Source organism: Elephas maximus, chromosome X (genome assembly GCF_024166365.1).
Source record: "Elephas maximus indicus isolate mEleMax1 chromosome X, mEleMax1 primary haplotype, whole genome shotgun sequence".
Lineage (NCBI taxonomy): Eukaryota > Metazoa > Chordata > Mammalia > Proboscidea > Elephantidae > Elephas > Elephas maximus.
Window position 1 is genome coordinate 121,484,074 of NC_064846.1, and position 15,255 is coordinate 121,499,328.

Consider the following 15,255-nt stretch of genomic DNA (forward strand, 5'->3'; position numbering starts at 1 on the left):
TGTGTTTGGTGTTCATTCTCCTTTGCTCCGGGTGGGTTGAGACCAATTGATGCATCTTAGATGGCCGCTTGCTAGCTTTTAAGACCCCAGACGACACTCACCAAAGTGGAATGCAGAACGTTTTAATATATTTTGTTATGCCAGTTCACCTAGATGTCCCCTGAAGCCATGGTCCCCAGACTGCTGCCCCTGCTACCCTGTCCCTCAAAGTGTTTGGTTGTATTCAGGAAACTTCTTAGCTTTTGGTTTAGTCCAGTTGTGCTTACTTCCCCTGTAATGCCACATCAGTACTTTAATGATTGCACTGACATCTGGTGGTCATTTCCAAGTCTTTCTCTGGGCAACTCCTGAACTTCACATTCCATCAAAGCAACTTTTATCTGAATCCTACAGAGAATAGATCTGTTGATAGGTGGTAACAGTTAGATGTATTGCTTCTTCTCAAAAGGTATTTAGAGACAAGAATGGCAGCAATGTGGAACGGGCACAGTGAAATGATGAATATCATCAAGAACTGAAATTTCTTTGTGGAATTTCAGGCCTATGGGGGAGTTATTGTTATATAGAAGTGTCCTTCCTGAAACGATACCAAGTAAGCCAATGGCATTAAATTCTTGGTAGCAACAAGATAGCAAGTCAATGCCAGTACACATATAATCCAATGTCGACTAGACAAACTCTTAAATGAAAAGTTGGACACAGGTAAACTGCCTTACTGGTGTCTGGCTAATGTTGAGAGGGAGAAAGGAAGGAATGAAATGCAGGAAAAACAGGGTGAAAAGTAGGTAAGCCATGTTCAAAGTATAGCTTTACTTTGTGTTCTGTGTTCCAGGGAAGTGTGAAAACGAAATGTTTGTATACTCAAGCACCTCCCCCCACCCACTTTAATTTACATGGTCATTTCAGCAGGTTTCTCACAGAAGACATTTTAATCCCAACATATCATAAAGAGTGCTAAGAACACTAGTATTTATCTGAAGAACAATTTTAATCATGCATTCCACTCCTTGTAAGAAGTGACTACAGGTTAGAGCAACAGAGGAAGAAAGAGAGTCAGGAATAGGAGGAGGAAATGGAATGCATGGCTAATTGTCTCCATGAATAACTGCCTTCTTTGCCATGAGACCAGAAGAACTGGATGGTACCTGGCTACCATTACTGAACATTTTGATCAAAGATTCTATTGAAGACTACTGATCAAAAGGGGGAAAACGCAGAACAGAATTTCAGATTCTTATGACATACTGATTTCCTGGAGCCATTGAGGCTGGATGAACCCCTGAAATTATCACCCTGAGATGATCTTTAAACCTTAAACCAAAAATATCCTCTGAAGTCTTCTTAAAACCAAACAAGAGTTTAGCTTAACTAGTAAAAAAGTCTGCCTTGAGCATTATATTCTTTTAAGAATTATCGACATGTGATCAAATTGACAACAGCAACTCAAAAGATTAGATAGAAACCTTAGGGGGCAGTGAGTTTATGTTAATGGGGGAGGAACAACTCAGAAAAGGAGGGTGAGAATGGTTGCACAACTAAAAGAATATAATCAATGCATGGAATTGTACATGTAGAAATGGTTGAATTGGTGCATGTTCTACTGTGTCAATTTTCAATTAACAACAACAAAACAGTTTTTTAAAAAGTGACTGTAGGAAAGAGATCTGTCAAAGCTCATGATCTTACACTCATTAAAAGATCAAAGAAAGACAAAAAACAGCTCCCAGTTGATTCTCAGGTCATCAGGAAATTATCACCCATGTATGAGACACAATTTAAGTAGCCATAATGAATAAGGTATCTAGGTATCTGGGATCTCTCAGAAAACACAAGCTGCTCCTCGTTTGCCTCATTATGGCAAAAAATATTACTGAATCTTGAAATACATAAATAAATATTTAACAAATCTTTTTAAGAAGTGGAGCCTGCTGATTCCAACTAAAGTTGCCTTTTACACTACTCTCCCTATGCTCGCCACCCCACTTTTACGATCAGAAATCAATGGCTACAAAGTTTAGGGTCTTCAAAAAAATACCATACACCAGTTGGATAAGGCTGTGCTTTATTTATTACATGCATAATTACAAATCTGTGGTAAGTGGAAATATATAAAGCAATGGTGACCTGCTTTTAAGCCACATAGAGAAGGGGCCGGACTAGCCCATTAACCCTTCTACCAGTTTCTATTCCATTGCCTTTAACATGATTGTTTCCATTTCTTACGATTTGCATAGCACTTACTTGTCAAAGTACGTTCCATTCATTGTCTTGGTTTATCCTCACAACAACCCTATGAGGTAGGTAGGGCAAGTAACACTATCCCCATTTTGCAGATGGGAACACTGAGGCACAGAGTGGTTAAGATCTCAAGGCTAGTTAGTAGAAGCACAGGGAATATAAACCAGGTCTCCTAACTCCCCCAGCCCATGCTTTCCTTTTTAGACTATGTTGCTATGCATGACCAGGGAGCAGAATGAAGTGAGCGGTGAGCCACAGCTTTGGTCCAGGCTGTGCCTATGAACAGGGTCCAACATTTTAAAAGTTGGACTAAAGCTAAGAAAGTATGGCTAAAGTGTTGGCAACACTCAGATAAATAATTGCTCTGAGCAGCTCAGCACCAAGCTTCCTATGGAAACTCAGGCTATATTAGCTTTGGTTGAAGATAATTTCTGGATGCCTAGTTGCTGTTGATGTTTATATATTAGCTTCATGTGAACTGTGACCAGCTCTCAGGAACTAAAATGTCAAGTCAGACATGTTTTATTTGGCTCATGCAGTTGGAGCCTGCCCTACAAATGAGTGTACACAGAGATATTCATATGGTAGCCCATTGGCTAAAACCTAGCCCCTCTGATCCTCCTGGCCTCATGGGCTCACTCAGTGGGTGGTGGTTTTCCAAAGGCCAGAACTGACTGGGCAGAGGTTAGAGCAGGAGACTGACCTTGGTAAAATGGAGAAGAGTCACCATTATGACATCAATGTCATCCTTAGGTGACATGACCAGGGTGCTGTCTGTCAGGCCCAACTCTTTTCTGGCCTGTACCTGGTTAGCAGAATAGCTTCAAAAGACAGTTTAAGAGAACAAAATGTAATATTAATACACATCATTTTTTATCTAGAATGCAATTCTTAATCATTACACAGTCCCAAAGGACCAAATATATAATAAAAAAGTAAATACTTACAAAAAGCTGAGTACTAAAAAGGCAAGACAATGGGACAGAAAGGAGGAAGAAGAGGGGGCAAAGTGAAATGGAGGAGGTAAAAGTACTCCCGAAGGACCATGTTATTTTGAGGTATACTCAAATATGAAAATGAACCTAAAAACTCTCATCCTGGTACAATGATCTCAGGCTACTTCCTCTTTCCCATTTTGCCAGATGGCATTTCACTCACCAAATCCTAGACTTCATCTGAATTTCAACAGATTTGGACTAAAAAAATCCGTTGCTGTCAAGTTGATTCCAACTCATAGCAACACTGTAGGACAGAGTAGAACTGCCCCACAGGGTTTCCAAGAAGCGGCTGGTGGATTCAAACTGCTGACCTTTTGGTTAGCAGCTGAGCTTTTAACCACTACACCACCAGGGCTACAGATATGGACTAACCAAACCCAAACCAAACCCAGTGCCGTCGAGTCGATTCCGACTCATAGCAACCCTGTAGGACAGAGTAGAACTGCCCCATAGAGTTTCCAAGGAGTGCCTGGCGGATTCGAGCTGCCGACCCTTTGGTTAGCAGCCGTAGCACTTAACCACTATGCCACCAGGGTTTCCAAGATTTGGACTAGTAGGTAATAAGCTTTCTTCCTTGAAATGCTAAAAGCCCTCGACATTCTTGACAGATACCACTGGCTTTAGTCCCTAAGGTAAAGAAAAGCCCCATTGACCCCTTCAACTCAGAAGTATCTTCCATTCTGTATTCTCAAAACCATCCTCCCTCTCTTCCAAGGTCCACATTCAAAACGCTATGCTTGTAACGACGGAGAGAAATCTGGCTTCGGGGAATAGGAGAAAGAGAGAGGTCTTTTTTTTTTTAACCCTCATGTTTTTTAAATCACATGCTATCTCTCCTTAAAAGGCCACACGTTCAAGAAGTGTGTGCATAGAGGCTGAAGACCCTTTGGCAGGAACTTAGACATAGGGAGTTAGGACTGCAGAACTGGGCTGGACTACCTGATAGGTCCCATCCAAGAAATTCAAACTCCACACATCTTATAGTTTTCTTCTTTGGGGATTTGGCAAAAGCAGACTACACAGTGGAAAAACCTATTTTGTTCCCTACATCACTTCGAAATTTTGCCCAGATCTAGATGTGTTGAAATGAAAATGTGGCCAGCAAACGTTTGGGGTATAACTCAAAGTTGCTAACACCACGATTCCAAGAATGTCTCTCCTTGGAGCAAACTACCAAAATTGAAGCAAAGTTCAGTTTCTAACCACAGGTCCACTACACTGATGTAACTACAAATTTAGCACAGCTCTGTTTGTGGTTTTGTTGTGGTTTGTGTTTTTTTTCTTTGAGCTATGACCTGAGAAACCCTCACCTTTTTCTTCTTAATACACAATAAGTATATATTTTGTTGTTGTTGGTTGCCATTGAGTCAATTCTGACTCATGACAAACTCATGTGTTCAGAGTAGAACTGTTCCATAGGGTTTTCAAGGCTGTGACCTTTTGGAAGCAGATTGCCAGCTTGTCTTCCAAGGCACCTCTGGGTGGGTTCAAACCACCGACCTTTTGGCTAATAGTCTAACGCTTAACCATTTGCGCCACCCAGATACTAAAAAAAAAAAATCATTGCTGTAAAGTTGATTCTGACTCATAGCAACCCTACAGGACAGATTAGAACTGCCCCATAGGGTTTCCAAGGAGCAGCTGGTGGATTTGAACTGTCAATGTTTTGGTTAGCAGCCAAGCACTTAACCACTATGCCACCAGGGCTTGACCCAGATACTAGGGTGTGGTGCAAATGGTTAAGGCATTTGGCTGCCAACTGAAAGACTGGAGGTTCAAGTCCACCCAGAGGTGCCTTGGAAAAAAGGCCTGGTGATCGACTTCCAAAATATCTGCCATTAAAAAACTATGGAATAAAGCAAACGGTAACACGTTAGGAATGTGTTTCTTAGTCCAATCAAGTATACGAGACCAAATGGGCAACATCTGCCCAAAAGCAAAGATGAGAAGGCAGGAAGGGACAGGAAAACTGGACGAATGGACACGGAGACCCCAGGGTGGAAAGGGAAAGGGGGAGAGTACTGACACATTAAAGGGATTGCAACTAATGTCACAAAACAATTTGTGTATAAATTTTTGAATGAGAAACTAATTTGTGCTGTAAAATTTCACCTAAAACACAACAAAATTAAAAAAGAAAAAACTATGGAGCACAGTTCTACTCTGACACACATAGGGTTGCCATTAGTCAGAACTGACTTGAAGACAACTGGTGACAGATAAAGGATTTAATAGATTTAAAAAAAAAAAACAAAACATTTTGCTATAGAAATTAAAGAGAATATACCTAAAGTTAATCACTTAGGCAATGGCAGTAGAGGCTGTACTCCTTCATGAGAAGATGTCTTGGGTCAGCCTTCTCCATATAAGTAGGCTTCCCTGAAGCCAAACACTGCTTTAAGCCTCTCCTTTGTATGGAAAGCATGGTTGGGGGGGGGTACTTTATTGTCTTTATTGTTTTTCCCCTTCAGGTACATGATTAAGTAGTTTATAAATGCCAGGATGTATGGCTTGGGACATGGAATGGCCTTGTTCCCACCATCTCACACAAACTAGGGCTCTTCAACTGCCATAACTTTCAATTCCTTCTCCAAAGGGAGACCAGGCAGTTCCAGAGGTGGTTAGGAAAGGAAAAAAAAAAAATCAACATTTTAGGACGTGTAGGTTCAGACATTACAGGCATACCTCATTTTCTTGCGCTTCACAGATACTGTGTTTTGTGCAAATTGAAGGTTTGTGTCAACTGTGCATCGATCAAGTCTATCAGTGTCATTTTTCCAAAAGCATGTGCTCACTTTGTGTCTCTGTGTCACATTTTGGTACTTCTCGCAATATTTCAAACTTTTTCATTATTATTGTATCTGTTATGATGATCTGTGATCAGTGATCTTTGATGTAACTATTGTAATTCTTTTGGGGTGCCATGAACCATACCCATATAAGATGGAAAACTTAATAAATATTGTGTGTGTTCTGACTGTTCCACCAACTGGCCATTCCCCCATCTCACTCCCTCTCCTCAGGCCTCCCTATTTCCTGAGACACAACAATATTGAAATTAGGCCAATTAATAACCCTACAATGACCTCTAAGCGTTCAAGTGAAAGGAAGCGTCTTTCAAAAGCTAGAAAAGAATAAGCTTAGTGAGGAAGTCATGTCAAAAGCCAAGATAGGCTGAAAGTTAGGCCTCTTGTGCCAAACAATTCACCAAGTTGTGAATGCAAAGGAAAAGTTCTTGAGGGAAATTAAAAGTGCTACTCCAGTGAACACAGGAGTTATAAGAAAACAAAACAGCCTTATTGCTGATATGGAGAAGTTTTTAGTGGTCTGGATAGAGCAAACCAGCCACAGCGTTCCCTTAAGCAAAGCCTAATCCAGAGCAAGGCCCTAACTCTCTTCAATTTTATGAAGGCTGAGAGAGGTGAGGAAGCCGCAGAAGAAAAGTCTGAAGCTGGCAGAGGTTGGTTCGTGAGGTTTAAGGAGAGAAGCCGTGTCCGTAGCATAAAAGTGCCAGGTGAAGCAGCAAGTGCTGATGTAGAAGCTGCAGCGAGTTACCCAGGAGATCCAGCTGACTGATGGAGGGGGCTGCGCTAGACAACAGGTTTTCAGTGCAGAGGAAACAGCCTTCTACTGGAAGAAGATGCCCTCTAGGACCTTCATGGCCAGAGAGGAGAAGTCAACGTCTGCTTCAAAGCTTCAAAGGACAGGCTGACTCTCTCGTTAGGGGCTGATGCAGCTGGTGGCTTTAAGTTGAAGCCAACGCTCGTTTACCGTTCCAAAAATCCTAGGGCCCTTAAGAATTATGCTAAAGCTACTCTGCCTGTTCTATGTAAATGGAACAACAAAGCCTGGGTGACAGCACATCTGTTTACAACATTGTTTATGGAATATTTTAAGCATACGGTTGAGACTACTGCTCAGAAAAAAAAAAGATTCCTTTCAAAATATTACTGCTCGCACTGTTTACAACAGCAAAAAGATGGAAGCAACCAAGGTGCCCATCGACGGATGAATGGATAAATAAATTATGGTATATTCACACAATGGAATACTACGCATCGTTAAAGAACAATGATGAAACTGTGTATCATTTCATAACATGGAGGAATCTGGAAGACGTTATGCTGAGTGAAATTAGTTGCAAAAGGACAAATATTGTATGAGATCACTATTGTAAGAACTGGAGAAATAGTTTAAACAGAGAAGAAAATATTCTTTGATGGGTACGAGAGGGGGCCAGGAGGGAGGAAGAGGGGTTTTCACTAATTAGATAGTAGATAAGAACTATTTTAGGTGAAGGGAAAGACACCACATGATACAGGAGAGGTCAGCACAACTGGACTAAACCAAAAGCAAAGAAGTTTCCTGAATAAACTGAATGCTTCGAAGGCCAGCGTAGCAGGGCCGGGGGTTTGGGGACCATGGTTTCAGGGGCCATCTAAGTCAATTGGCATAATAAAATCTATTAAAAAAAAGTTCTGCATCCTACTTTGGAGAGTAGCGTCTGGGGTCTTAAATGCTAACAAGCGGCCATCTAAGATACATCAATTGGTCTCAACCCACCTGGAGCAAAGGAGAATGAAGAACACCAAGAACACAAGGTAATTATGAGCCCAAGAGATAGAAAGAGCCACATAAACCAGAGACTACATCAGCCTGAGACCAGAAGAACTAGATGGTCCCTGGCTACAACCGAGGACTACCCTGACAGGGAATGCAACAGAGAACCCCTGAGGGAGCAGGAGAGCAGTGGGATGCAGACCTCAAATTCTCATAAAAAGACCAGACTTAACGGTCTGACTGAGACTAGAAGGACCCCGGAGGTCACGGTCCCCAGACCTTCTATTAGCCCAAGACAGGAACCATTCCCAAAGCCAACTCTTCAGACAGGGATTGGATTGGACTATGGGATAGAAAATGATACTGGTGAAGAATGAGCTTCTTGGATCAAGTAGACACATGAGACTATGTTGGCATCTCCTGTCTGGAGGGAGATGAGCAGGCAGAGGGGGTCAGAAGCTGGCCAAATGGACACAAAATGAGAGACTGGAGGGAAGGAGTATGCTGTCTCATTAGGGGGAGAGCAATTAGGAGTATATAAAAAACAAAAACCCAGTGATGTAGGAAGGTGTATATAAATTTTTGTATGAGAGACTGACTTGATTGGTAAACTTTCACTTAAAGCACAATAAAAAAAAGTTGAATTGGCAAGAGTTATGTTTTTTTTTTTATGTGATATATTTACAACAATGCACCTGATCACCCAAGAGCTCTGGTAGAGATATACAAGGAGATTAATGTTGTTTTCATGCTTGCTAACACAACATCCATTCTGTATTCCACAGATCAAGGAGTAATTTCAACTTTTAAGTCTTATGATTTAAGAAATACATTTTGTAAGGCTATAGCTGCCACAGACAGTGATTTCTTGGGCAAAGTAAACTGAAAACCTTCTGGAAAGGATTCACCACTCTAGATGCCATTAAGAACATTTGTGATTCATGGAAGGAGGTCAAAATATCAACAGGAGTTTGCAAGAAGTTGATTTCAACCTTCATGGACAACTTTCAGGAGTGCAAGACTTTAGTGGAGGAAGTAACTAGAGATGTGGTAGAAATACCAAGAGAATTAGAAGTGGAGCCTGAAGATATGGCTGTATTGCTGCAATCTCATAATAAAACTTCAATGGATGAGGAGTTGCTTCTTACGGATGAGCAGAGAAAGTAGTTTCTTGAGATGGAATCTACTGGTGAAGATGCTATGAACATTGTTGAAATGACAACAGAAGATTGAGAATATTATATGAATTTAGTTGATAAAGCAGTGGCAGAGTTTGAGAAGATCAACTCCAATTTTAAAAGAAGTTCTAATGTGTGTGAAATGCTATCAAACAGCATCACATGCTTTGGAGAAATCTTTTGTGAAAGGAAGAGTGAATCGATGGAGCAAACTTCACTGTTGTCTTATTTTAAGAAATTGCCACCACAGCCACCCCAACCTTCAACAACCACCACCCTGATCAGTCAGCAGCCATCGACATCAAGACAAGACCCTCCACCACCAAAAAGATTATGACTTGCTGAAGGCTCAAATGATGGTTAGCATTTTTTACCAATCAGGTATTTTTAATTAAGGTATGTACATTGTTTTTTTAGACATAATGCTACTGCACACTTAATAGACTACAGTATAGTATACACATAACTTTTACATGCACTGAGAAACCAAAAAATTCATGTGACTCACTTTTTCATGATATTTGCTTTATTGCGGTGGTCTGAAATCAAACCTGCAATATCTCCAAGGTATGCCTGTATTTAGATATCTATTTTTTTTAAGGACTCAATGTTCTACCTTCCATTTACTTTCTAAATTCCTAATTTTTCTTAAGGCTTTCAGAAGTTCAATACCCTATACACCACCATGAAAGATGTCCTCCTGCTTCCTCTGAACTGATGGGTGGCCCACCATTGGTTCCAGTGTAGGTAAATCAATACCTCACAATAAAATGTGGGTCAGTCATCAGTAAGTACTTGGGCAATATAAAACACACTGGCCATTCAAAATTCTCAGCACCGTCTTTGTTACCATTATTAAAAACTGAACTTCTAAATTTGTGCTCTTTGGATTTATTAAAAAAACAAAAGATTCATCACCTGACAGAACCAACAGCAAGACCCAACAACAGCAAGTGACTTAAATACTTAAAAACATACAATTATTACCTCTCATAATGGACTCTCTTGCATTCTAAGTTCAGTGCCCCCCCCAACATCTGAATGGTCTCATAAGGCTTTGGTTCTGAATTACTTAGCTGCCTCAGACAACACTAAAGTCTCCATTACTTTAACGTTCTTATGTTCTAACAGAATTGAAGACTCAACAGAGAAATTTATGCTCTGCTCTGTTCTTCCTGTAAAGGGTTCAGATTCAGCCTTTGGTACCAAAACAAGTGAATTGCTTTGCGGTTCAATCAGCAAATTAATTTTTTGCTTTGCCAGATGGCAAATTCAAATTATTGTCAATGTCAGGTTATCCAGATACCAGAAGATATCTGTTTTGTGGATTATAGCACTCCTACTCCACAGCTGGCCTGAGCCAGAAGGAAGCTGGGGCCAGAAAAAGAGGAAGGTGTCTGAAAACACATCTCTGATCAAACAGCATTTAGAAAGTATACCTTGGCACAGTGTTATCTGATTTCTTGGATTTATTCTCTGAAGTAGCACCTTAACACTGGCTCATCTGTCTAAAATAAAGAACAGAACCTAGAGGAAACACAAGGGCAAACTTAGATGAAATCTATATCCCTCCTGTACTATGAAATACAACCAGTCACTGAATACCAGAAATACTAACATTTCCCGCTTTGCATACTTTAGGGGGAAGGATGGATAATAAGGAGAGATAGGTAGAGAACCAGAAATATACAGATAAGAACTTTGATTTCTACACAATATACAGGGGTAGTCAGGCAAATAGTCTCATCTCATGTGAGGAAGTCAGTGGAGTGGAAGGAACAAAAGATGTAAAGTTATTGAGCCATGATTGTGATAAAATGTAAAAGTTTTTTTTTTCTTTTTCATCCAATTGTTAGAGTGACATACAGTAAGATCTGCAAAAACCAGAACCTGTGTGAGACAGAAACCTGTCGAAGAAGGAAAACTCAAACATTTTCCACTAATAGAGAGCGACAGAAAAGTGGTAACTGTGCACCCTGTGAAAAGCGAAAATCTTGCAAGACCCGGAAAATCAAGGTAGTCCCGTCGAGTTCCAGCTCTCACAGATTTCACTGTACTTAAAAAGAGAAACTCTTATGGATGCCTTGATATTTTACAGATGAAAATTTAAATAAGCCTTGGCATAAGTTCTGTGCAATAAAAGAATTTCTGACTTGGGGAAGTTAAGAACTAGGGATAAAATTCCTAGTATAGCTATCAGCAACTTTTAAAATGAGGTATACTGAGGTGTTCAGGGTGGGGGGAAATGCTGACTGTTGATGCTGGGCTAGAAGGATGGCTGGAAGTGTCGAGAACAGGCTTGAAAAATGAGGAAAGGCTGAACTCTTACCACTGGCAGTTAAGTATCACTGTCATGAGCATGCGTGTGGAAATGGAGGAATGGCGGCAGCAGCAACTGGGACACATGGCAAAGAAAATGGCTGTGTATCACCTCTGGCCCATATGTCATAAGGTTGCTGAGTTTTAGATTAAAATTTAATTAGTCCCAAGAGTTATTTTTTGTAATATGAATGATTAGCCAGGCACAATGCTCAATCCCAAAGAGAAGGTTTAGTACTGAGGAGTAGAAAGGGGAAAAGAATGGAAGGGGAATAATTGTATGTGGGTAAAACTATAGAAAATGAAAACAGTGCTAGGAATGATGGTGGTGGCTCTGAATCCCACCAGGTGTCCCTACAGTGCAGTAAAGGTGGTAGGGAATTGACACAGGTATCTTTTCAATTGGCTGCAAGCACCTTTGGTGTCACCAGGCCTTGTCCATACCCGTGGGTCTTAAGATAGCTCTGTATTTTTATTTAGAATTATAAGGAGCCTCAAAAGGGAGTCACAGCTGCCTATCCTGTTCCGATGCCAGTATATCTGAAAGTACTCCAAGCCTATCGCATGCTCACAGGGACATACTTAACGTTGGGAGGAGGCATGAGTGTCCAGTTATTTTAGTACTGGTAGTCTTTTATGAAGGAATGCAGATGTAGCTCTGGATCTTGCCTGGTTTACCAGTATGTAGTCTAGACTTAGTTCCCTTTACAGTTCTTTGGCCGAAGGGTGAATCTCATATTCCAGAAGTCTAAAGCACCATCATCCGTGGAGGTGGCATGTGGGTAAGAGGATTACTTGGATCTCACCAAAATGTGAAATTCCTAGTCAGTTACTTCGCTTAGAACTTTACTAATCATTCATTTCAAGGAAACTGGAAAGAAATCATTCCTTGCTACTAACAAATTCATGGCAAAGTCCTTGTCTACTAGCTAACAAACACCATCTGAAAATTATCCTTTCTGCAGACAAGCAGAAAGCTCTATAACTTATCTTTGTGCACTTCAAAAGAGTACCAGGAATAAGCAAGCTATAAAAGTCAACCTCTCTGAACTCATTCAGAGGAGATTAACCAAGCAGCATTGTCATATAATCAGAAATTAAAATTAACATATATACATAAAAAACTAATAATGCTAAATATTGTAACAGGAAAAAGATAACATTTGAACTGAATCTTCACAGTCTAGAAAATACCATTATTATTTTCCCTCTGGCTTTCCTTTCTGTGGTTGGAAAAGCAAAGCCCCTTAGTTGGCACTTCATCTTCCACCAATGACAGGTAGAGCTCAAAAAAGTTGACTTTTTCATGAGTTTCATGAAGGCTATAGGCAGGATGGTTGTAATTTTTCTTGCATAGTTTTCAGTGATTGCATATTGGCTAACAATTATTTTTTAATTAAAAAAATCTTAAAAGATAAAATTAAACAACAGCTATCTTCTTCTACTCTTTCATGAAATCTTCCTAATACAATTATCACAGAAGCCTAACTATTTTCTCATAAAGAGAAGATTAAGTTGCAGAGATTATGTAGTGCAACTGGTTAACTTGTAGGAAAGAGACAACACACTAACATAACTTCACCATCCAAATATGGGAAATGTGTTTTGGGTACCCAGTTAATAAAATATATCCAGGGTCTGCAATGTCCTTCCTATTTTATATCCAGCACAGCACTGCAATTCTAGTTGAAGAGAATGGAATCAGGATCTTGGTTCGCCATCTGTGCTATATGCTTCAACACATCCTTTTTGGTAATGATTCCAAGCAATCGTCTAAAAGACAAAACAATACAACAAAACAAAAATAAACCTGTAGTTAAAATAACATTTCCAAAGATCACACTTTTCCTCCTGAGTCCTTTCAACTTTGTCTTTGAACACTACCTGCACTTGCAGAGTGATGAGGCAACACTGCACCAGGCAAATGGGACAATGCATAGGCCCAACACTCCAAGCATTTCCACCTCTAGGTCTCAGATCAAGCAATTTCCTCTGTTTTAAATATTCTTCTGTACGTATATGAATCTTATTTACCCTTTGCAGTCCAGCCCCTCTTCCAGAACACCATCTCTGATCCTATAAGCCAGCAGTAATTCTGCCTTCCTCCCAGCAACAGCACTTTTTGTATGTGCCTCTTCTGTACCACTTGACCTGTTTGCTACTGTACTATAATCAGTTGTGTGCTCTTAGCTTCTCTATGACACTGTAGACTCCTCGAGAGCTGGGAAAGGTCTTATTCAATTATCTCTCTCCTTGGAATCTAGTGGAATGCCTCCTTACAGGATGTATGGATTCAGTAAATGTTGAATGAACCAGTTAGGGAAAGCTCCCTTACTGATTTAAATCTTGCAAGAGACCTACTATATATCATTTAGAAATTTTAGAGGGAGGAAAAATTCTTATGTAATTGCTGGATAAGAAATATCCCAGAAAGAAAAAAGCCAAGGCTCTGGGAGTCATAAGACATGGGTTTAAAGCCTATCTCTGCGTCAAAACAGTAACAAACTAAATAAAAATTTAAAAAATACATATAAATAAATCCTATGTCTGTGATTCTGATGAAATTGTTCTGGAGTATGGCTTGGGCATGGCAACTTTAAAAAAAATTTATTGTGCTTTAAGCGAAAGTTTACAAATCAAGTCAGTCTCTCATACAAAAATTTATATACACCTTCCTATATACTCCTAATTGCTCTCCCCCTAATGAGACAGCATACTCCTTCCCTCCAGTCTCTCATTTTGTGTCCATTTGGCCAGCTTCTGACCCCCTCTGCCTGCTCATCTCCCCTCCAGACAGGAGATGCCAACATAGTCTCATGTGTCTACTTGATCCAAGAAGCTCATTCTTCACCAGTATCATTTTCTATCCCATAGTCCAGTCCAATCCCTGTCTGAAGAGTTGGCTTTGGGAATGGTTCCTGTCTTGAGCTAACAGAAGGTCTGGGGGCCATGACCTCTGGGGTCCTTCTAGTCTCAGTCAGACCATTAAGTCTCATCTTTTTATAAGAATTTGAGGTCTGCATCCCACTGCTCTACTGCTCCCTCAGGGGTTCTCTGTTGTGTTCCCTGTCAGGGCGGTCCTTGGTTGTAGCCAGGCACCATCTCATTCTTCTGGTCTCAGGCTGATGTAGTCTCTGGTTTATGTGGTCCTTTCTGTCTCTTGGGCTCATAATTACCTTGTGTCTTTGGTGTTCTTCATCCTCCTTTGCTCCAGGTGGGTTGAGACCAATCGATGCATCTTAGATGGCCGCTTGCTAGCGTTTAAGACCCCAGATGCTACTCTCCAAAGTGGGATGCAGAATGTTGTCTTAATAGATTTTATTATGCCAATTGACTTAGATGGCCCCTGAAACCATGGTCTCCAAACCCCTGGCTCTGCTACGCTGGCCTTCGAAGCATTCAGTTTATTCAGGAAACTTCTTAGCTTTTGGTTTAGTCCAGTTGTGCTGACCTCTCCTGTATTGTGTGTTGTCTTTCCCTTCACCTAAAATAGTTCTTATCTACTATCTAATTAGTGAAAACCCCTCTTCCTCCCTCCTGCCCCCTTCTCGTAACCATCAAAGAATATTTTCTTCTGTGTTTAACCTTTTTCTTGAGTTTTTATAATAGTGGTCTCATATACAATATTTGTCCTTTTGCAACTGACTAATTTCACTCAGCATAATGCCTTCCAGATTCCTCCATGTTATGAAATGTTTCACGGATTCATCATTGTTCTTTATTGAGGGCATGGTGATTTTTAAATTCATCCCAGGTGATTCTAATATGAAAAAAATGCCTACCTCTACTATTTATTAACTGGGAGCCATTGTGCAAATCATTAAACCTCACCGAAACCTGGTTTCCTCATCCTCAGATAATAGTAACAAGGGTATTGTAAAGGCCAAGTACTATATACATACACTACCTAATGCCATTATAATTTTAGTGCTGCCTGTTTAAAAGAACACAGCGGTTTCTTT

The 15,255-nt window shown here is 40.3% G+C and overlaps 1 protein-coding gene across 2 annotated transcripts in view; it reads right to left on the bottom strand.

The window, feature by feature from the left end:
* Window positions 1-1,666: 1,666 nt before the first annotated feature.
* The window catches only part of CLCN5 (chloride voltage-gated channel 5), a 274,764-nt gene continuing 261,175 nt past the window's right edge, over window positions 1,667-15,255 (bottom strand). For both annotated transcript variants that reach the window (XM_049871859.1, XM_049871860.1), the window contains one exon: window positions 1,667-13,066. In XM_049871859.1, coding sequence (XP_049727816.1) covers window positions 12,976-13,066 — 91 coding nt within the window. In that variant the 3' untranslated portion in view covers window positions 1,667-12,975. The remainder of the gene's footprint in view (window positions 13,067-15,255) is intronic.